The sequence below is a fragment of the Blennius ocellaris genome (assembly GCF_963422515.1).
Source record: "Blennius ocellaris genome assembly, chromosome: 20".
Lineage (NCBI taxonomy): Eukaryota > Metazoa > Chordata > Actinopteri > Blenniiformes > Blenniidae > Blennius > Blennius ocellaris.
The window spans coordinates 9,371,789-9,395,944 of NC_137669.1; the positions used below are offsets into that span (position 1 = coordinate 9,371,789).

The following is a 24,156-nucleotide window of genomic DNA, read 5'->3' on the forward strand; positions in this document are numbered from 1 at the left end:
GAAAATCACCAAATGGGGTCACATATGTGTTTGAATGTGTTTCTCTGCCCGTGTTTGGCTTCATTGTATTGTTTTGTATTTCTTCTTTTAAATCTGAGATTGGAGAGGGAGTCCACAGCCTTGCAATCTCAACGTAAATAATATAGGCAATGCCAGATGCAAGCTATACAAAGGCGCACTAGAACCAACCAGCTGGATCAACACCATAAATAGAGAAAACTAATATTAAATGTTACTATTCAGTGATGTATTAATAGCTCATGTATAGCTTGGTTTTATTTCTCACACCACATGAAAGTAGTGATTAGCCATTCTTTGAGGCCAAGTACAAACAAAATACCAATCAATGTTGATTCAAAGTGTAATAAATTCCTGAGTGGAAATGTGAAAAACAAATCTGCCGCAGAAGCCACACTGAGCAGGTTTTTTAGTTTCTTGTTCACATAGTAATAAGGCCAGTTTGAGATTCCACACATTGTGTGAGAAATTTCAAATCACTACGGTGCTCCTCTCCTCCCACACGTCTATATGTTGTCTTTATCATCACTGAGGACCTCCAACCTGATGCCCAGTCACTGCGTTTAAAGCCTCCAAACAGCTGGATCTGATGTGCGCTTACTGCCATCTAGTGGCATCTGAGAGGAATCGTCTCTTTTGGTGTAATGTAATCTCTGTACAACAGGGGTCACTATAAGGTTTATTATGCGAAAGGCCACATTGGATTAGTGTGGGAACTGAGCTGCTCTATGTAAAGTGACCACTTGGTGTCACTGGATGTCCTTCAATGCACGAAAACATGATCGACACTGTCCCTTTAAATCTGGAGCCTACGAAAATTACAAAATGAGCACAGTCTTCTCTGTTGGATTGAAAGAAAGCTTCATGATTCCTTCTAATCTATACAGGATGCACTCAAGAAGTGTTGACATTGTTGTGTAGATTATAGCCTTCAGGTGTGATTGCCATCAAGCAGCATTTACAAAGAAAGACAGAAACTCAGCTGTGAAATGAGTAAAAGACTTATGATTAGGTGTTTTACATTATTTGGGCTACATCTAGGTTTTAATCACTTCCACACATCTGGTGGGTTTAATTGAAATGTAACAGTGACCAAGTTCCTTCTATTTAGCTCATATTTGTGTGTGTGTGTGTGTGTGTGTGTGTGTGTGTGTGTGTGTGTGTGTGTGTGTGTGTGTGTGTGTGTGTGTGTGTGTGTGTGTGTGTGTGTGCGTGTGCGTGTGCGTGTGCGTGTGCGTGTGCATGAGCACAGAGTATTTTTTGTCTTTCATAGGCCAGCAGCAGGGGTGGGATTACACCTTTCTCCCTCTCTGCCCTACATTCCCTCCTCCCCAACCTCTCATCTCTCCATCCATCCCTTTCCCTTCTCAGCTCTTTTTCTCCTCAGTGGATTTTACTTTTTTCCTCTCTCTCTTTTTTTTTTCAGTGCTGTGCACACACACACAGCCTCCCCACCTCCCGCCACCTCCCTCTATTCGGACAGCTTTTGCACCAGCAGCTCCGCACTGTGCCGGCCTGGAGAGGAGTAAGCAAGCGGAAAGAGGAAAGAGGAGCGAGAAGAGAGGATTTGCTGAAGTGAGGAGAGACGGACAGGGGAGAGAGGGGGACCATGGCTGCTCTCTCTGCCTTGCTGAAGACCTGGGTTATACTGCAGACCTTGTGCCTGGCTCTGGCCCAAGTGGTGAGTGGACAGGAGAGGTTGTGACCCTGCCGCCCCGGTTCAGGGCTCAGTTTGACTTAGACGGGGCATTTGGGGGGGGGGGGGGGGGGGGATGAGCCAGCGGGCATCTTGACGTGGTGACAATCCAGGAGCTTTAACACTGATCCATGTGTGGTGACCTCTGAGTGTCACAGAATGGAAGAAAAAAAAAATAACGAAGAGCCAAATAAACAAAAAACAAAACTGGACTATTGTTTCAGGATTGTCATCCCGTTTTTTTCTCAACTAAGGATGGATTCCTCCGTAGAAAACCAGACAAGAAAAGCGAAAACGAACATTCTGCCAGAGACACACAGCATTTGTCCACTGAGTGTGAACGCGGCTGTTCAAACAGACACCTTTGTGTTATATTCTGAACTTTCAACTCTCAAGAAAGGATTATCCCAACTTTTCTTTTTCAATGGTCTTTTTTTTTGTGCATTTTAGATGAAATCAGAATTGGATTACAATTTTCAACAGTAGCTGTGGGATTTTTTTTTGGGGGGGGGGGGGGTGGGGGTGGGGGTGGGGTGAAAAGGGGTGGGGGGTTAACAGTGCCAGTCCTATGAACCCGCCTCCCACCTTCTTCCTCAATCCTTTCATTTCCAACCCTAATGCATGGCATTTTTCTTATATATAGCTACTTTGCTCTTTATTATGTTGTGATACTTCCATTCTCTGTTATTGTATGTATGTACTTTATTTTATTATATCCTGAATGTCACACATTCATGTGCAGGTTTGCACATTTACAACTGATACTTGTATGACTACTTTTTGAAACTTTGACATCAACTTGACTGAACACTTATTGGTGCAATTTCAAATGTGGACGTGTAAAACTGCATTAATAAACTATGGCTCAAAAAATCTTCAAAAAATAATACAAATAGTGAACCTTATCAATGAAACATTCATTATGATGCCATAATTTGCAACCTTCCCTACATACATTGAATGCTGGTGTTTCAGTTCATTTAAATAATCATCAAAATGGCATAAATCTAATAAGCTCATATTTGATTTTGTTTTTGTGTGTGTGTGTTTCAGAGGGGTCCACCTGGACCTCAGGGCCAGGCTGGCCTTCCCGGTCCGTCTGGCACTCCTGGGTCAGATGGCATTGATGTGAGTATCTGCACAGGTTTGCCCAACAACTCCCCCCCCCCCCTACCTACAAAGATCTTCATTGTACTGGAGAAATACCAAACCCAGCATCCCTATGCAGTACTGCAGTCTTACCAGCAGGGGGTGCAGGAAAAATGAAAACACACCTGCACAAAAGAGCTCTGTTCCCAGCAGAGAGAAGGGGGTCTTTCAGAAGGGGATCCTCAGCTCAGCCCACAGTTTGGGTCGCAGTAATGTGATACAGTGGAGTTATTCCAGAGGTTTACAACAGCCAGGTTGTGTGAGTATGTTGTAAAAGGAAGCTGCTGCGCTGGCGGAGCAGGAAGCAGCCTGGTTGTGGGGAAATAAGACGCCAAGTTTGTGCAATCCAAATTCAAATGGACTATTTTTGAATCAGCTTGTTTACTCATGAATTCTGCAGTGGAAGACAATGTCATTCTAATCCAGTATCAAATATTTAATGTGCTGTGTTGTATGCATTCAAATGTGAATGACTGGAGAATGACTGAAGTACACCTTACTATGAGAATTTTTTTGCGAAGTCAACAAAATGTGTATGCTTTATCCAAATGCACACATTGAGATTTAGTTCAGTTCAGACAACTTTATTTATCCCACAAGGAGCAATTCATTTGTAGCTTTCCAGTGTATGTTTACATTCATGCATGCATTCAGTCGATAAATAAATACATATTGAATCATTGATTTGTCAAGGAAACAATTACACCTGGGACCTAGGAATATAGAAGATGTAACCAGATAAGATAAAGATAAGGCACATGAGATAAAAAAGTAATAGATTCTGAACAATAAATAACGTCCTCTCAATAAAATCATTTAAAATGAGCATGATGTTTTGTTCTGGACTTTAATAACAGAGGGAATGAAGGACTTTGAATAGCTGTTAGTTTTTCTTTGTAGCACATTTGCTGGAAGAAGCATCTAAAATGACAACTTCATAGAGATTATTTCAGTTCTAGATTTGATGCAGCAAAGTACTAAATGAGCTACAAAATAAATGTCTTTTTTGTGTCTCTACAGGGAGATAAAGGACCTCCTGGCCCCCCTGGCCCACTAGTAAGTTGGAACTGTAGAATCTAGTAGATGTAACAATGTATGTACTCAAGCTTTCTATCCAACCAATTTTCTTCATCATGAGAACATTGTATGATTTATTGTAGGGGCAAAAGGGAGAGCCGGGGGAGTCGGGTCCCGACGGACCGCCGGGGGAGAATGGCATCGATGTGAGTATAACAGTTTATGTTGATATGGTGGGCACTTTCTTGAGACAAGAACAGAAAATCGATTCTCAAATTATGCAGATGTTCCAAAAAACATGGTTCTGTCAGATTAAACTGATACCACAGTGGTGAAAGTGCAGAGTGACGCATTCACAGTGTTTACAATGATATAGACGTTTGAGTTAACTGAAGGTCACTTTTTCTCAGTCAGAGATACATTTTAGCACCAGCGACATCATATCAATCTCACAGCACTTTCTGTTTCATTGGTTGGAGTTCGGGGACAGTGTAAGGGAAGAATGGAGCAGAACCCCCCCCCCAAAAAAAACACGCAAGTTGATGTCAGGCATGACGCTAATCCACCTGCTTCCAGGTTTATGGGATCAGGAGCTCAGAGAGATAGAAACAGACATCCCACATGTTTCAGGTGTGCTGAAGCAGGGAGACATCTAGAACATGCAGGACGATGGCCCTTCACAACCAGGGTCCTGTTAAAACCACTGAAAAGAACCAGGTTCTTCTAGCACATTCAATGGAAGTTGCTCGAATTGATTTGATCAGTGCTTTACAGTCTCAATACTTCTGCCATGTGTGGTTGTAACTGATTTCCAATGGTTTCTCTTTTCAAATGTCTATGTCCTGCCTATAAACTGTCCATCTAAATGTATTATTTCATGCATTGAGTTATTGCGGGTATTGTCTAATCATAATATTTCATTGTAGCATTCTTTAGGAACTCAGATTTGAAATAGATGGCCTATTATACTGTAAGCATGATTCTCAACTCAGTCCTTGGACTTAAATCTGAGTAGTTGTTTTGCTGCTTTTCTGAGGGATTCAGTCTTGATTAGACAGGAATAGAGTGCCAAATGATCACATGCTAACACACACACACACACACACAGACTACATTCCCCGGAGATTTAGCCTGTAATCCGCCCTGGAATCTCAATCTCAAGTTTGTTTCCCAATTACTTACAAGAGCCGTGTCAGCTTTGATAAAATGTGTTTTTGACCCGGTTATGAGGTGAATTCAAGTCACATGTCGGCTCCAGGAAAGTTAGTGCCATTTCCTTTGTTTGGTTTTGTCCATTTCGCCTGTCTTGACTTCGCCTTCATCTATTTCCGTCTGTCTGCAGGGTTTGATTGGAGCAAAGGGTGATCGAGGTCCCCTCGGAAACCGCGGCTCCAAGGCAAGTGTGGATGAAAAACCTCCACCTGTGATGATTAGAACAACAATCGCACCATTATTATTCTTTTCTCTGAAAACAAAAAAAGCATATCTGGGCCATGGTCCCTTTTTGTTGTCACAAGAGGAGAAATGTGATCATTGTCTTTTCTTACATTATTAATAGCATATCATTTTACTCAATTTGCTTATTTCACTTTACAGTGATTTTAATCTTCATTCTTTGATGATTATACTAATATGTCATTTCTACTGTTGTATCTCCTGTTACCCTGCAGGGTCAACCAGGTCCAAGTGGTGAGCCCGGACCGCCTGTAAGTACATTAATGTGATCAGCTCATTATACACACACTTGCCTGCTGCTAATGTTTGCTTATGTGAGCTGCACGCAAGCTGATTATTACCTTATTAAGCTCATTAAAATTGTTTGTCAGAATAGAATTAAAATATGATCAATTCACTTTGCAGAAAACAAGTGAATTCAAAAGGTTATATCCTTAAAACCACAGGAGGAGGTGAAGGAAGGTTTCTTCTTTCAGACAATAATCAACTTGTACTTTAATTGTTCATGGTTATGGTTCTCACTTCAAAAGGTTATGCTTGTGGCACAGCATTGAATTGATGATGAGATTATTTAAAGGCTCTGAGAGTGATTATATACATGTATTATTGAATGTTCATATACGTTAGTATGTACTTGTACTTGTGCTGCAGCCGCTGGTTCTTGTGACTATTACACTTGTTATGAAGTTAGTCTTTTGGTTATTAGCTTAGGATTTAGTCATTCTAAACAAATGTTTTGCTGTCACAAGATGATTCATGGGATTGTGGAGGACAAATACCAAGAAACGTTTGTGTATTTAGTGTTATTATTATTCTAATTTTGGTGCATCATTAGCAAATTATTACTATTATGGAATTAGTACAATGAAAACTGAAATCTCGGTGGGCTTTGTCTTCATATAGTTACTTTTCCCCCCTTATGTACAGTATGTCATACATTTGACCATGTGAGTGGTCTCAAACACATATCGATTGCTGGACCAGGACCAGTTTGGGGTTTAGTAACTTTCTCCAGGACACTTAGACATGCGGTCTGGGGGATCAAACAAACAATTTTGTAATAAGAAGTAGGGCTGCTCAATTATTCACATTTTAATCATGATTCCGATTTTGGCTCCAGACGATCTCAACATTCATGTAATCGAGGAAAAATGACTATGTGGTGGTTTCGTTGTGATACACGAATTTGGCTGCAGGACCGCTGTAGGTACCAGATCTGTTTGGGGGCGGGACTTGTGCCTGCACCTGCCGACAAGGTCACACACAATATGAACTATGGCAATTCTACATGGACAAACTACAACACAGGACGGCTGGATAGACGGATAGATAGATGGATAATACACAGAAAAAAAACCTAAATCCAACAAGTGAACATGCATAATGAAATAGGTTATGTTGATGAAGTTAAACTAGAGTGAGCACTGCTGCTTCGGGACATTCAGAGGCATAAAACCACTCGTAGTGTCCTGTTCACCTCATACAGCCACGTTAGCGTTCAACGAAGCTACCAAGCTGACGTTTGCTTCCAAACCTATTTACACTGTGACGGGAGAAACTTGCAGCCAGTAATAATGCGTCCTATAAAAAGAGCAAATCTATTAGTATTCCCATGCTGTTGCAGCTGTCTTCAAGTTAGTAGTTGGTAGTCATAGAGCATCTCCCTCCAACTAGCTGATGCATCTTCAATCAGATATTAGATTGACCCAAACCGTGCTGAGAACTCGACTGAAGTGTCACGGTAACTTCATTATAATACATCTATTTGTACATTATTCAGCTGATTGAAAGTGTGAGGTACTCTCGGTTGTTTTTAAAGACCAAAAATTGTAATCGATAACATATTTTCTGTATCTCGCACGACACTGTTGTGCAAAGTGGGCATTCATTTTGTTTATGTCATTTTCAGATCATCTAACTCAGGAGTGTGAAACACATACACAAACAAGGGCCACATACAGCCAAGTTTTATCTAGAGTGAGCCGAAACTTTAATATAGAGCAAATTAAAAATGTCAAGTTGTTCTTTGTTGTAGCACATAGTATACATGATGAAAATGTCTTTATTTTCACAAAACCAATCAATTACTACTTAAAATGACAAGAATCTCAACATGGACCCAATTTTAATGAAACCTTCTGTTGCATAATACAGTGAAAAGGCAAAGAAATTGTTGCATTAAGCATGTTTTTACAAACATCCCCATGGTAATTGTTTTTGAGTCTAATGTTTGTTCACTCACAATGATCCTAGGGTCTCTGTGTTGGATTAGTGCACTATTAAAAAATAGTTAAAAACAAAAAAAATCTATCTTTCGTTTGAATTGGGTTTGTTTTTTTTACAATTTGCTGGTGTTTTGATAGGCCAGACTGCAACCTCTTGCAGGCTGGTTTTGGCGCACTGGCCTGATATTTGACACCCTTAATCTTACTAATGTTTATTTGATTTAAGTTGGTTGCAAAGTGTTTCTTTGCTGAATTTAGGGGACAGAAAAAAAACCCAACCTGACATATTTCTGAGGAACCAGAAACCAAAATGTCTCAAAACTGATCATGCTTCCAAACTAATAATTAATTTTGTTATGAATTACATTATAACATTATGTTTCACACTTTTCACCTGTGTGGTGCTCTGAGGGGGTTAGAGCTGGGTGATGATTTTAGAAAGTGGACTTATCTGAGTAAACTAAAGTGTTCCTCATCAGACTTGTGTTTACATGCTTGCTGTGAATTTTATATTAAACACTGTACCACTCATATAATGTTATCTCACAGGACTGTTTTGGCGCTCATGACAGAACTGCTGACTGCATGAATCAGGCATTGTTTAAAGCGCTGCCAGTTTCCACACAAACATATTGTCACCCAGCTGGTCTCACCAGGCTAAAGCTGCTGATCCCCCCCCCCCATCCCCCCAACCCCCAACCACCACCACCACCACAGATGCAGGAACGGTACTGTGCAGTTGATAGCATCCTTTTTTTAGATGCAAAACCCCAAAATACAGGAACCAGCAAAATAATGTGGCTCACTAAGACACCACTAGATGGTGCTCAATGTCCACTTATCACTCTCCTTGCGGCGTGTTGAAGCCTAAAGCTGTGCAATGCCATGCCTAAAAACAACACTATTAGTTAATCCTTTGTTTAGCATTAATAGGCATCCTGTCTGGGAGCTGTGCCGCACACCCTGCTGTCTCACACTGCAGACAGGAGATCCTGCCCTGAAGGCTCCTCTTCCTCCAGGAAGACTTACTTACTTAATTACTTTGTTTATAATTAATTCCAAGCCAAAAGCACAGCAAACACAAACTGATTGTGTTCTGCGCCTTTGTTCTCGAGCACTGTTTAACCTGGTCTGACACCGCACATATGCATTACCGAATTACTGTGTCTGTTAGTAATTGGCTTTCTCAAATATTAATTGATACTGTGATGGAATCGTTCTACTTGTTATCCAGTTATTTACCTTCTTGTTGCTTTCTGTCACACAGGGATCTGGCCTTCCAGGTCTGGCTGTAAGTAACTTGCATGGTATTATGACATTGTCCCTTTAACTCCTAAAAAATAAGTCTTTGAGGTGGAAAATCACCAATTGCTGATGGGAAGTGCATGTATCATGTTCTGATTTGCTCGGTACAGGGGGCTCCAGGGCCTATTGGGCTTCCCGGTGAAATCGGACCAAATGGACCAAAGGTAGAAAACAACATTAACTTAATTATACTTCCCTTTATCGTCTATGAATATGCCAAAATCTTTTTTCCACCTTTTCATCAATGTGTTCTATCTGTGTTTGCTTTGTTTTAGGGTGTCCTGGGATCACCAGGACCTCCAGGACTTCCAGGACCTCCTGGCAAGCCTGTGAGTGTCCATCTAGGATTCTTTATACCCGAAAAAGTGTGATCTCTTTGACTTCTAGCAACAAAGTGGGTCTACGAGCGAAAGGGCCTTTGAAGAATGTGGAGCACAAAATAACAACAAATGCAGTCTGCATACACACGTGCACAACAAATAACACAACTGCTTCCTTATATGAAAAAAAATCCTCCTTGAATATCTTTGTGTTTTATATGTATTCAGATAGTGAGGAAATGAAGAACTGGATACTGAGCATTTGCACAATTACTATATAATGATTTTGATGGGAAGATTACTTACCATTGTAGGTCAATGGAGATGAATGTTTTTGTATTTGTGAATTAACCACAGAGTTCCACGGGGTTCTGTCTTAGGACCTATACTTTTCACATTATTCATGCTTCCTGTAGGGAATAGCAATGTATGGCTGAATCTGAGCTTCGGTGTAGTGGTTTGTGCTCTGTCTTCATATTGATAAATACCATGTGTTTGGGCTTTCCTTATGCAGTTTAGATGTTCTACCTGTGTACGTTTTTTATCCCCCTTAGCTTGAAAATATGCATGGGAGGACTGTATTTGATGGAATGTGATTGACTGGTGACCTATTATGCATTCGCTCCTAAATAAAGTCAATTAGAAGATGGATGGAGGGTATCAGCTCACTCCTGCTTGTTCAGGTCCCAACAGACGGTTTGTACCAATAACAGTTGTGAGAAGTCTACTTTCTAGGAGTGTGTTTTCTCCTGTGGGCTCCTCTGATTCTGCAAAGAGAGCGAGAGGCAGAGGTTTTCATTGAGAGTGACGTTCCCAGCTCAGTGAAGTGTATTTGTTTAGCTTTAGTGCCGTCTTAGGGTAAATAAACCCTCATTAGATCAGTGGGCCATCTCATCTGACTGGAGCGGAGACGCATCTGTGCCTGTAGAGATACTATCCTTTCTATCTCAATCTATAAACGGAGAGCAGTAAAGATGAACTGTGCTTGCTCAGCTCGGAAAAGACGATTCGACTGTGAATTCTCTCATTGATGTGTCTTCTTGTCTGCTTAGGGTCCTCCAGGCAAGTTCATTGGCGGAGAAGAGGGCAGCGCAGACTTCCAGGTATGATCTTAAAGCTCTGTCGCAAATTGATTTTGGCACAAATTCATTGTCATAATCCATTTGTTCCCTTTCTTTTTCTATTATAGTGTCCCCTTAACTGTCCGGCAGGACCAAAAGGGCCGCAAGGTCTGCAAGGAGTCAAAGTAAGTGAATTATCAGTGTGTTTCATTCAGTTAAAACATTACAAAAGTCAGCATGACACCTCCTGACTGATTTTTCTCCTTTAGGGACACAAGGGTCGCGCCGGTATTCTTGGAGAGCCAGGTAGCATTGGAAATTCGGTGAGTTCAACTCATAGGAAGACAAGCACCAAAACATGACACCATACATGAAGCGTTTTGTTTTTTTGTGCACTCACCAACCATTCAGGACCAGAGGAGGCCAGGATTAGCTCTAATGAAGCCCTCCGAGGCACATGACTGGCACTAATCTGCCAATGATTAGTCAGGCCTGGCCCTGGCCCTTCAGTTCAGCGTATAGCAAGCAGGTACATGGAGGAGAGGCTGTGGGAGTCAGGGTTCACAGAGACCTCTCACCTCGCTGTATTAAGCAGAGCTAATGAGCACACTGTCTGCTCCAAAGGAGCGGCTGGGCAAGCCCCAGGTGTTAGCCTCTGATCTTCCCACACAAGCAGCCTTCTGGCAGTGCTTTAGATGCTTAAAACACTTGATGCACCAGTTAAGGACCAGTATTTTAGAAGCCCCGTTTCGATTCAAGGTCAATTTTACTCCCCCTTCTTTTCTCAAAAACAACACAGGGAGTGTTTACATGCCCACCAAGGGTTTGAACAAAAACACTGCTTTTGGGGATGGAGAAATGTGTTATTTTTAACTGGCCGTATCACCAACAAATGTGTGAGACTGTTGTTGCTGTCTTGTGGATAAAAGCTGGGGAGTTCTGTGACCATCTTTAGTTTGTTTTCAGAGTTGGAGGGGAGACCACTCGTGTTTCTATAAGTGTATATATCAGTGTAACTTATCTGAGTTCATTAAGGAAGGAGCATTTGTATGAACTCAAATAATGATATTTACAAGTTTTGGTGATAGGAAGTGACATCAGGTGAAAGGTGTGGCCAAACCTCGCCTGAAAATGGGTTCAATACGTCCTGCAGGTTAAAAAAAAAAAAAAAAGAAGAAGAAGAACGGAGAAGATATAAAATGCCATTTTTAGATAAAAGTTACTTCTGTTCATAATTTTTTGGCTGTGGGTCACACTTTCAGTACAAGTAGAAGACATAAAATGCTTATACTAAATACTGTATATATGCCAAAGGAATTGTGTATTCTTGTGACAGGCTTTATAGTTCAGCATTAGTATGAAGAAAAACAGTGGCAGAGAAGATTTCAAATTATTCAAATTTCTATAGAAATGTGTCATTCTGCAAAAAGTGCATTGATGTATTTTTCCTCTAAAACTCGGGGAAGTTATTTTTAATGCCATCATTTTACTGGTCCAGACCAATATACATTAAAGTTGAATTTGTGTTCATCAATCCCCATACAGTTGGATTGTATGGGCCAATCTATTATGTCTCTCATGTGAACTCGGGTAGTAGTGAATGATGACTCATGGAGAGCCTTCCTGACAGGGTTTCAGAACAAAATGAGCTGAAAATGGCGTACAGGGTGATTGGCTTTGCAATAACCAGGGTGTAAAGACAAAAAGCAAGAAGGTTAAATTGAGGATTGAAGTGATTTTAATAGCTTGCGAAGCTGAAAGTGATTGAAAAAGGAGTAGAAAATGAATAATATCCTAATGTGAATGGATACATATATACATTTCATTTATATCAAGGCCTCCTTCACTTGAATGAAGAGTGTTGTTTCAGGGAATATCTAAAACATGAGGTTCAACAATTGTACTTCAGGACTGCGAAACACTGATGGACAAAAATATTGTAAGGTCAGACTGCTTGCAAGAGTACCTGAGTATGTTTTTTTTTTTTTTTTAAGTGTTTGTGAAGGGTTTTTCATCAGTACACATTAATTTTTCATTGGTTGGTTCTCGCTATCCAATTATCTTCAGAGAGATCTCTGTCTTTTAAGGGTACACAACCATCAAAGGGCTCTCTCTAGGCATCAAAAGACACTTTCTGGATTTTCTACTGCTCAAAGTTTTTGTGGTCATACTCTGAAAATGCCAACAAGAGGGAAAAAAGAAATGCCGTTTTCATTCAAACTTCATGGAAACGTTTTAATGTGTTGCTTTTTTTATTCAACCTTTGACAGGGCATCAAGGGAGACTATGGTATCTCTGGAGAACAGGGGATCCCAGGACCGCCGGTATGCTATTGCTTGGACATTTTGTCTAAGTTTTATGGTGATGAATTTAGATCTCTGTGGCCATGGTCAAAGCTCTTACTATGTTCTTTCCTCTCAGGGTCCGATGGGTCTGAGAGGTTATCCAGGAATGATGGGCCCCAAAGGGGAAGCAGTGAGTGCCTTTTTCATCATACCCATACAGTGTACTATCGTTTCTCTTCTCTTACCCAGAAGGCTGTTCCCATTCTTAAAACAGCACCAAGGAGGCACAGCCACACGTGCCCCCTCCACACAAACACCATCCATTACCAGCAATAGGGACATATGGAAATGATGCTAACACAAATCTTTCTCCTCCTCTAATGAGTTGGGGTTGTCTGGGTCCATGGTGCCTCCATCTGTAGTTAATGATCCGCTGTAGCCATCCGTCTTACTGTTAACATTAGCCATGTTAGCCAAGTTAGCACCCCGGCTTAGTGCCAAAGCAACAGTGGCTGAGTCTCTGTGTAGCTCCCATTAGCAAAGTGAGTTAAGCGCTAATTATCCCTTCATTGCGATGAATGGCAGGGTTTTGTGACTTTGAGACCTCTTTGATTCCAAACGATTGATGAGAGTTTGTTGCTTTCCCACAGGGACCCCGAGGGTACAAGGGCATCACAGGACCTGTAGGACTCCCTGGCCCTCCTGTAAGAACACACACACAAGAACATGCACTTGTTTTCCTCCTAGAAGAAGAAGAACAAGAAAATAACACACCATTAGTTCCACAGCTAGGGTTCTGAGTTGTTTCCTTTATCTCGCAGGGTGAGGAGGGACCTCAGGGACCACCCGGAGAGGCCGGAGACATGGGAGACAAAGTGGGTGACTCTTGTAGTGTTCTATCTTGAAGTTTATTGTCAAAGCAGAGCAGTCTCGAGGGGAAAACAGTCGTCAGGACGTGATCCTGATGTGCAATGTGAATATACCAAGGCTGATTTGGTTATCTTCTGCAGGGCAGCCAAGGCATCCAGGGCCCACAGGGCGCGGTTGGCAAAAAGGGAGAGAATGTGAGTGAAGTCTTCTTTTTTTTATATCTGTGTGTGTGCTGCATAGTTTTGCAGAGGTTGTAAAAGAGAGTTTAAATGAAGTCCACTGAATCATATCTCCACTCTTTCAGGGCCTGCCGGGCATTGATGGAAAAGATGGCACCCCTGGTATTCCTGGAATCAAGGCAAGACGAGCACCGACTGTGATAACGATGTGCAAGTAGAATAAAAGACAGCCATTTATTCCAATTCTTTGGCTCTTTGTATGCAGGGTGGCCCCGGGCAGGCTGGGATGCCCGGTCCTCCCGGTCCCCAGGGAACGGCGGTGAGTGATCGTTTAGCATTGGCTTGATGTTTGTATGTTTTCATCCAGCAACGCCACTAAAAACACATGCTCATTTGCATTGGTAAAACAATTGTTATCATTCGGAGCACGTATGACGGAGGCAATCTGCTTTCTTCCCCAATTCGGCAGAGCTGGAGCGCAGACAGGCTCAAACTATAATGTAGCAGCACGTAACTTCTCGGTGCGTTTTGTTTTCTTGGGAGCCATCCAGGTTAACAGTGACCCCGTGGCCCCGCGTTGTTTTAGAATATAAACCACCTTGAAATAGCATTCTGCCTCCTGCCGCCAGCGATTTATCACAATCAGACCAGCGGGTGTACACGAGGCTGAGCGCGTCATTCTGACCAAGGGGTAATGGAGCGTGAGATGCACACTTTGCTGTGTGGTCACTGCGGTGACACCGACACAGCTGCAATCTCAAACACAGCGACTTAGCCTGCTCTCTGTCCTGCTGTGATACACCATCAACACACACATACTCACACATATATGCACACAGTGCTGTCATTTGAATTGATTTCCATGTCATCATGCCTCAATATCATGACTTCGATTCTGTCTAATAGGGATTACCTGGAAGTCCTGGTTCAAAAGGTGGACCTGGTGACAAGGTACAACTTTTACCACATTACATTATATTATAACTACTGTTTCATCTGTTTTTGATTTTTCTCATGATCATCTTTTTGTTTTTTCCTCCCCAGGGTGAGCCTGGACCAAGAGGTCATGTTGGCATGTCTGGTGCTCCTGGACCTTTGGTACACATACACACAAGCTTGTTATTAAGTATTACAAGCTTAGTATGCACAGAGGAGTAACTTGTCCCTTCTTTTAGGGTGAGCCAGGTCTTCCAGGCGAGCCTGGTATGGATGGAGTCCCTGGACCTAAGGTACAAAACCTCAGAATGTAAGCAAAGCTTAAGCAAATGCAGCTGTTAAAGCCAACTTACTCACCTCACCTGGTTTTGTAGGGTGACAGAGGCCAACGGGGAGAAGTCGGGCCACAGGGAGCTGTCGGCAAGCCTGTAAGTTGCACTATATCAAGTTTAAGTGTATATTGGGGAGTTTGGGATGAACTCATCACAGTATTTCTGTCATCCTCTTGACAGGGAGGCAAAGGAGAGAGAGGCCCTATTGGCATCCCAGGTGCTCAGGGTCTCAGTGGAACTAAAGGAGATAAGGTCTGTGCATGAAAACCTGAATAATAATAAGCAAAAACCATTTTTTATCTCAAATGTGTAGTGAGTGTGCATTATACTGATGTAGTTACACAGACATGTCCATTGGGGGCAGTGTTTAACTGTGGATCGAATTCAAATGAATGAGGAAAGTCATATAAATAAGCAATATAAATGATAATCAGAGTGTCCTCATTTCAGACGAAACGTCTTTCTTAGCCTGTGTTCTCTCGAGTTAGTTGCGACAATCAACATTTACTTCTTGTTTTCTGAGTGTGTGGAACGGTAAGTTGACCACATCTGCATGTTTTCTACTCATTTCTGCAGGGCTTCCAAGGAAAAGTTGGGTCAAAGGGTGATGTGGTGAGCAGTGTTTGTTTCTCTTCTGAAATAATCTTGTCTTTTAAAGTCACACACAACTACTCTCTTATACCCATCCCTTTTTCTCAATCTTTCTCACTCTGTCGCTTTTAGGGCGACCCTGGCGTTGAGGGATTGGCTGGTGAGAAAGGTGAAAAGGTAAAATTGATTACGCTGCACCCTAAAACCATTTTGCTTGTTTGTTCTTTTTTTTTTTCGCAAAGCACCAAAAAGGTCTCCGAAAATAAATAAATAAACGTAGAAAATTTCAGACTTTAGATAAGAAGCTTTAAACGCTGGGCTCTGAAGGCATCAAAGAAGAAAAATATATAACAGAAAATGCTGGAACTTTACCAGAGTTAAGAAGAAAAGAAGAGGAAAAATGTCTGTTTTTGAATTTGCATACAAATCCCTATAATAATCCAGATGGCAAATAAGCTATATGTACATGACAGTGAAGCAAAGAAACATGTTGGCTCTTTGAAATTTCATTCTTTTTTTTTTTTTTTTTTTTTACAATATTCTTTCTTGAATCTTCATACTGAGCCACAAATGACAGATGGGAGACAGTCAGTGAAAGTGATGCCTTCTCTCTTTGCTCTCGCAGGGTTTGTCTGGTGAACCTGGGCCCAAAGGACAGGTGAGAGTCACAACATGTTGGATCGGTTCTGTCCTCATTTCTGTGCTTCTCGTGCTCTGAACTGCTTCCTCATTTCTCCACAGCAAGGAATCAGGGGGGATTATGGGCACAATGGACCCACTGGAGACCCTGGTAACCCAGGAGACCTGGGGCCACTGGGCCTGCCCGGCCCGAGGGGACTCAATGGAGAGCGGGGAGTTCCCGGCATGCCCGGCATTCAAGGAGCACCTGTGAGTCCGGTTCTCAAAACATGCAGAACGTTAAACGTGCTGATCGGTGTTCAACGTATAGTCCTCCTCTTTTCTCCCCAGGGGCGCGACGCATCCGACCAGCATGTCATCGAAGTGGTGTTGAAGATGTTGCAGGGTGAGCGCCTCGCCCCGATTATTCACCACTGATGTTCATAGCGGGAGATTGGATTAGCTCATTTCCCAAAGCCTGTTTCATCTCCTGAGTAATCAGTCGTCCACCATCAAAGCTCGTTTAATCAAGGTGATGAGGATGCTGTCTCTTCTGCTCTTGCAGAGAGGCTAGCCGCCGTGGCGGTGAGCGCCAAGAGGGCGGTGCTCGGAGGGGCTGGTGTTATGGGACCTCCAGGGCCTCCCGGATCTCCAGGCTCACCTGGCTCCCAGGGGCCACATGGCCTGCCCGGAGCCCGTGGCATCCCGGGTATGATCGGAGCACATGGGCAGATCGGCAACACGGGACTTAAAGGTACATGTTTTGGGGAACATTTCAACATAGAAATAGGTGTTTGAGGCTAAATCTGATTCCCTCATGCTTCTCATCTTCCCCAGGAAAGAGAGGGCCAAAGGGAGAGAGAGGAGATCCAGGTAAACCTCATCCAGGTGCGCCAGGACCTCCAGGGATACAAGGTAAGAACTTCAACAGTACTTTTTTCTTTTTTTGTGTGTGAGGTTTTCGAGAGAATTTGAGGACCCTCCACCTCTTCCAACCAAAACATTAAAGCAAACGACACTTCAGACATGGAGTCGTGTCTGAAATCCTCTATTTTTAAACCTGCAAGTGATGGAAGTTTTTTAGATTAACGCAGTGTTCAAGAGCAATTTGGAACTACATCAGTTTAAATAATTGCATCAAATTCTGGCCGCAATATGTAGACATCATGTCTCTGTTCCAAGCTTCACCTTTTTCTATGTGTCATGGCTTTTAATGCAAAATCCGAGTTAAATACATTTCTACAAATACATACATAACATAAAATGTCCTTTTACATCCTCTAATGGCACAAACCTAAATCCAATAACCCAACCTACAACCATGTAAAACCAAACCTTCTACAAGAGGTTGCTACATCATTCACAATAGACTTTGCAGCAGAAGCTTCAGTGGACATTTAAGTCGCATCCATCATGATTTATTCGCCAAGACGTTTTCAGTTGCACACTGTTACCAACTTTCCACACTTCGACGGAGCTTGAAAGTCTTTTATGTGACATTTCCACTGATTTTGGTGTTTCCACTCAAGTTTTTTTTTTTTATGGACCAATTGAAACTGTGCATAAAAGCAGGTCAGGGGAAACACAGTTACTGACCACAGGTCAAAAAGAAAAGTGCAGTAAGCAACTTAAGGACTTGCCATTACAACTCACACCACAGGAGAGCCTTACTGAAAGGCATTTTAAAGGCATCATTAACTCCTGGGCATTTAACAAATGCTCTTGAAGGAGAATGCTTTAAGATTCCAGCACTACATGCTAATTGAAACAGTTGAAGAATACTTACACACACCATGAAAATGTATGCAAATATGTAGGGCACATGTGTAGTTGTACTCCAGAATGGAGTTTCTATGTAAATGTAGGCGTTAGTTACCAGTGACAATCATGTGGAAAATCATGTTACAGTGTTGGGAATTCGATAAAGCTAATTCATGTTGTAGCACAGTAAATAGGCTTTGTTAAAATACTCTCAATCAACCAGTTAACCCCCCACAAAAAAAAGGTTTTGAGCTTGGTTGAAACACCACCTTCCAATACTCAACGCGCCAGAAAAATACAGGCAAAATACAAGAAATTAGCTTCTCTGAAGTCTATTAAAAAAAATTTAAAATAAAAAGTACCCCAGGTGAGTAAATACAAGCGCAACCATTAAAATCTACTAAAAAACACAGCAAGATATTTAACCACATGCATGCTTGATCACACAGTCCAAAAGCAGTTGTTGAGCTGCTGTATCTGTGTCACACTTAGTTTTAGCATTAAATGAAGTTCTTGTCTCAATTATTACTATTTTTTCAAACATTTCTATTTGTTTTTTTTAAAGTGAGCTGCCGTGCTAACAGAACTAAAACGACAATAACACTGTGACCACAACTTTCCTACTTGTTATCAGTAATCACTGTTCATGTTCACGAACACTGCTCGCTCCACAGGTCCTCCCGGGGTTGACGGTGTGGCTCGAGACGGCCGGCACGGCGAGAGAGGACCTCAGGGAGCCGCCGGCGAGGCTGGCCGCCCCGGTAAGGCGGGACCACAGGGTCTCCCAGGCTTCTGCGAGGCGGCGATGTGTCTGGCCGCGTCGGCGTACACCTCCCCGAGACTACAGGAGGCGGGAACAATCAAAGGACCCAATGTTTAGAAGCCCCGCCTCTCCGTCAGCACCTTTGGAGAGAGGAAGTGAAGAAAAGAGAGAAGGCGAGAGACCACTCCTCTCAGTCGAGGTAGGGGACAATAATAGCACAGTGACTGTATGTAGAGCCCACCTCCCCCCCAGAACTGACAACCCTGAAGTTTTGACTGGTGGGACATCGTGATCTCAATCCACATCACCAACAGCTCACAGCCATCCACATCATCCTGAATTCTCTGATTTTGGGTGACGTCAGTCCCATCCACATGTCGAGGAGCAGATTCTTACGCCGTCTCCTTTTCTCCAGCGTCTACAGGCTGAGAGACAAACGTGGTTGAAGGGTGCTTTTCGTTTTCACCACGGTCACTTTAAATGGTTTTGTATGCGAGGTTTCTGTCCGAGACGTGTTTTGAAGTTTAAATGCCCCCGTCTGTCTCTCTCTGTCTCTCTCTCCCTCTCTGGCGACATCACACCTGATGCCTTAAAAGTGTACAAAAAAAAAAAAAAAAGAAAAGGACCAATAAATAAAAAGCCAAAATTTCCACCAGTGCTGTAATGTATTGTAAAATGTAGTCTCTGTAAGCTTTAAGTGAAATTCCTCAATTTACCTCATGTGTGCATCACTCCCCACTTCTCCTCCGAATCCCTGCTTTCAACCCAAGTCTCCTTTTAGAAACTAACGACTAGCTTTATCTCTTCCTCTTGTTGCCTGGCAACAGCATATCCCAACGGGCACTCCCATCTCCCACAATGCAGTGCTGTAAATCTTTGTAAATGTGTGTTGATTATTATGTAGAGAAAAAGGAATGGGTTACGATATGCACGAAACAAAAATCCTGTGTTAATGGAATCAGTAACACGGAGGTCCTGCAGAAAGAATGACTTTTCCTCCAACGGATCAGAGTCCACATGTGCTTTTTATGCCACTGTCAACTTTTCACAGGATGTTAGTGCTTTAATGACCGATTTCTCCTCACCAAAAGATGCTATTTATTGTTCTTTATCTAATCATCTGTAAAGAGGGTTTTTTCCCCCTGACTGTTCAGGTCAACCCAAACCAATAAAGAGGAACCTTTTGTAAAATCGAATGTTCTTCCGAATCATGTTTAGAATGGAAACCAATCTTTTTCTTTTAGTTTTCTCCTATTCCAAATCTGCATCTTAGTATTGCTTGCACAACTGAGGATCACAGATCAAGATCATAATTCTGTGAAGGAATAATACTCACACATTTTGGTTTTCAAAATCTTTTTTTCCCCTTTCCTTTCTGAAATGCTTCATAAAACAACATAACATGCAAAGCTCATTGTGGTTTCAACAGTAATTTCATTAAAGTTATATCCACACAGGCTGCACAGCTTATTGAACGGGGCTTGTGGGCAAAGGTGGTAAACCAGGTGTGTCGGTAAGCGTCTGAGTCAGAAGCACAGAAATGTGCATCAACATGTGAAAGAGCTAAAAAATGAGCTACAAAACTCCAAGGACTACAGATGGAAGAGTGGCAACAACAAAAAAGAGATTTATTGGCTACAAAGATGAAACTAACGAAGCCGGGGGTGTCTCACATTTTAGTTCAGGGGCCACATACAACCCGCTTTTATCTTGAATCTTACCCTGATCAGTACAATAGTAAAACCTTCATATTGAAAGTTTTACTGTAATGGTGCAGCGAGTACTTGATGAAAATGTTTATAATGTCACAAAAACCAAACAATTGCTATTGATATTGACAACAATCTCAACATGAAGCCAATTTTAATGATACATTCTGGTGCAAAATACAGTGAAATGTCCAAAATCACTGCATTGCATCACAGATATCTCAGCTCAGATCTCAACGTGGTGTTGTGCCCACTACTGTTAACAATTGTATTATTAAAAAAAAAAGGGCTAGATTAGTAGTTTTGTATCACAGGCCTCATGTTTCACATCCCTGAATGAGATGAGTAAGGAAAAGAGAAAGAAAACTAGAAAGAGACCACAACAAAGTGACAGAAAACAAGACACAACGAAAAAGAGGCTAAATGTCGACAAAAATTAATAAGCAGATAACAGAATATAACACATAATGTGAAGAAAAGTGACAAATAAAACCCATAAAGTGTTCAATCCGTGTCAAGAGACAAATAACTACACAATCCAACCTCTTTGAAAAGCAGTTTAATTCAGTTTAACAAAAAGTCTTGAGAGTGAGAGACAAAAGTCTGACAGTATAAACTACAGAGCGTTTAAGACGGGAACATTTCAAAAGTCCAGATTCCAGATACAAACAATTTCCTTTCAAATATAAATGATAAAAAAAACAAAATATAATAACATCTAACAGTATAAAAGCGCTGTGTGATGCTTTTTTAGAGAGTGAAAGTGTTGCATTACAGTACCTGTTGGAAATGGGCTCAACTGTTGCAGTGAAGCTACATTGGAGTACTAAATGAGCTGCGTAAAAAGTGGCTGGTTTTCCAAAAATACTGGTTTTAAAAGGGACACCAAATCAACTTTAACAACATAATTACGAAAGCCAACTCTGTGTACATGCAATTTTCCTCCATAAATACGTTGTTGTTTTTTTTTTTTACTGAACACATTAATCCGTTTGTATCATTATAGACTGAAGAAACAATATCTCTTTATTTCTTGCCACACAACTACTTATAATGGTTAGCCACTTGTATTCCTCTCATAAAAGCCTTTGAAAAGTATAAAAAGCCACTGTGCATAAATATAAATATTTACAAACAAAATAGTCAAATCCATCAAGGAGGCAATGGGTGTATATTTGTGACAACTTATTTCCACACAACTGAGATACATTTCTTGGGATTTTCCTCTTACAAGTAAAAATCAAAAATGTATCACACCTCAAGCAGTCAAGACAGCGTATTAGAAATGCATGGGCTGCGCTCCGAATGGATTGCATAAAGAAGAAACAAAGATGAGAGATGGAAGCAAAATGTCTTACAGTAATTGTGTGTATTCTCTGCCTACAGATTTAGACAAAAAAAAGTGGGGAGAGAGAGAAAAACAAAAAGCAAGAGGACAGAATTAATCAAGGAGGACAAAATAAGGATTGTGATTCTTGTCAGCTCCCCAGGGCTGTTTGAGGGAGAGAAAAAAAACACGCAGTAATATAGAGATGAAATTTACATTACAGGACAAAAGAAAAAGGAATAGGAGCATTTGAACGTGCTGCTGGTGTGACTGTGCAGGCCACAGGTCCACTGGGGCCCTGAGAGAGAAAAATAGGATTTTTTATTCAGAACTACAGGAGAAATCTCAGCTGGTAAATGAATCTATTCAACAACAAAAGGCAGCTCCTGTCTCCCATACTCAGATTCTATAACTTTGGGTCATGGTCTTTGTCTTCTCCATATAGTCTCTTCACTTCAGTCCGTCCTGCCCCCCCCACCCCCCCCACCCGTCTCGTTCGACCCCTCAAGCCCTCTACCAAGGGCCCTTGATAGGCGGGCCTTTGACGTTGTAATCGACTTGATGGCTCATACAGTCTGCGGGATTACACCGGCCATCTTTTCCTGTTCCTCCGGGATGTCCGGGAGGGCCTGGGATCCCCGGAACCCCCTGCTGGCCAACAGGACCAGAGGGGCCCATCTTACCATAGCCTGGTGCCCCGGGAATACCTGGAGAAACACAGGAAAGAAGACGGAACCAGTTCATCTTCTGGAATAATAGTTGGGCAAATGGGGAATTGCTCATGGTCGGCGTGTGTAATACATTTGTTGGTCGCGCTGAGATTGTTGTGGGTTCAACTCCGGCCCGGCCAGCCTTTTCAGAGTGGAGTTTGCACCTTCTTCGAGTTTGCACCTTCTTCGAGTGTGTGTGTGTGTGTGTGTGTGTGTGTGTGTGTGTGTGTGTGTGTGTGTGTGTGTGTGCGTGTGTGTGTGTGTGTGTGTGTGTGTGTGTGTGTGTTTTCCAGTTCATGTCTTATCCCGCAGTCCAGAAATATGCAACACTAAATTGCCCCGAGGTTTGTCTGTGTGTGGGTGATTGAATGGAATAAACATTTGCTAAAATACCAACTGGAGGTATAAACTGCTGTTTTTAAACCCATTAACTGTCCTTTTTGTTTTTCCATTCATTCATCTGCGATACTCCTTCATCCAAATTAATCTTGTGTCATGTTGGAGCCGATCTCTGCACACAGTGGGTCAAAGCCATATACAACCTGGGCAGGTGAGTGGTCCAAACCACAGGGCAAACGCAGAGACACAGTCACAGGCCATTTGAATTAGTCACCAATTAAAGTGAAATTTCTGCATGTTTTTGTACTGCGGATGGAGAGTGCAGTACCGGGAGCAAACCAGAAACATTTTCATGAAGAGACTAGAGTGAAATTGTCTTCTCTCCACTGTGCATTATTGTCTTTCTGTTTCATTTGTTCCCAACAATGTGAGAATCAACTAGAATTCAATCCCCGACCTACCACTCACAAACATCCTGCTGATGTTGTAGGCATATTTTGTCAAGGACAAATAAGATGTAAAATATACTAAAGTTAAACTCACCAGCTTGCCACAGCCGAGTGCATAAGATGGTGCAGTGAGTCATTGTGCCTATTATAATTCAATAATGTCAAGACAAAAAACAGGAGATTTTGACACGAGTAGCAAAAGAAACATTTATGTACTGAAGCTCTTTACTTCAATTAATGGGAAAACAAACTAAAGAGTCACTACTGCCTCCTCATGCACAAAAATGACACGATATCCTGTACTGTTAACTCCATAAACAAAACATTCAAAAAATGGTTTGTCTGGTAGCCATGGTGATTTTTGTCCACAGGAAAAGGTACAGACAAATGTTGATCACTGTACTTTGGTTTGATTTAAGAAAATAACGTTTTTGTTAAGTCTTTCAGTGAAACAATAACCAGGGTATGACATGACATTTATCAACCTGGTTTCCCGCTCAATTTGCCTTTTTGCTAAGCTAATACCTGGCTTGCTATTCTGTGAGGGAACACACAAAAGTGATGCCTTTTGAACATGGAACAGACGAGAGGAAGGATTTTAATTGCTACAATGCGATTAAGTGACATTAACATCAGAAAATATGTAAAATAGGTATAGTGTCATTTTTAATGGATGATATGCTTATTATGCCCATTATGAGGGGGACATTAATGAAACATGGGGAAAAAAAACACATTAAAATTCATAATTTCACATAAACATGGGGCTTTTCATCCCAAATTCAATAAAGCGCTTTATGCAAAGTGACTGAAGAAACACTGATTAGCTTATTTAGCCGTCGACCTGCGATCTTTATGATGATTAAAGATTCTCACATACTGATTTGGCTGGAAGAATTAGCTTGGTAATTTCAATTAAGAAAATTTTGAACAAATTACAAATTAATTTGATCATACTAGCAATTTGCTAATCAACCATGAAGGCAAACATTTTGCCATTATTCGTGCAATTTTAACAAGTTCTAGAAATTGCTTCGTTTT

General features: G+C 41.7%; 2 protein-coding genes across 4 annotated transcripts in view; one reads left to right on the forward strand and one right to left on the reverse strand.

The window, feature by feature from the left end:
* Positions 1–1,367: 1,367 nt before the first annotated feature.
* On the forward strand, positions 1,368–19,233 carry col9a2 (procollagen, type IX, alpha 2). Its single transcript, XM_080515984.1, has 32 exons — positions 1,368–1,699; positions 2,768–2,842; positions 3,884–3,919; positions 4,024–4,086; positions 5,223–5,276; positions 5,551–5,586; positions 8,828–8,851; positions 8,976–9,029; positions 9,141–9,194; positions 10,238–10,288; positions 10,375–10,431; positions 10,516–10,569; positions 12,517–12,570; positions 12,668–12,721; positions 13,182–13,235; positions 13,353–13,406; positions 13,542–13,595; positions 13,706–13,759; positions 13,846–13,899; positions 14,487–14,531; positions 14,625–14,678; positions 14,756–14,809; positions 14,891–14,944; positions 15,029–15,100; positions 15,425–15,460; positions 15,572–15,616; positions 16,065–16,097; positions 16,181–16,327; positions 16,409–16,463; positions 16,623–16,811; positions 16,895–16,972; positions 18,493–19,233. The coding sequence occupies exons 1-32, from the start codon at positions 1,628–1,630 to the stop codon at positions 18,696–18,698; spliced, it is 2,076 nt and encodes a 691-aa protein (XP_080372110.1). The 5' UTR covers positions 1,368–1,627; the 3' UTR covers positions 18,699–19,233.
* Positions 19,234–20,832: 1,599 nt separating this feature from the next.
* col16a1 (collagen, type XVI, alpha 1) overlaps positions 20,833–24,156 on the reverse strand; it is a 79,569-nt gene continuing 76,245 nt past the window's right edge. For all 3 annotated transcript variants that reach the window (XM_080515982.1, XM_080515983.1, XM_080515981.1), the window contains one exon: positions 20,833–22,324. In XM_080515982.1, coding sequence (XP_080372108.1) covers positions 22,131–22,324 — 194 coding nt within the window. In that variant the 3' untranslated portion in view covers positions 20,833–22,130. The remainder of the gene's footprint in view (positions 22,325–24,156) is intronic.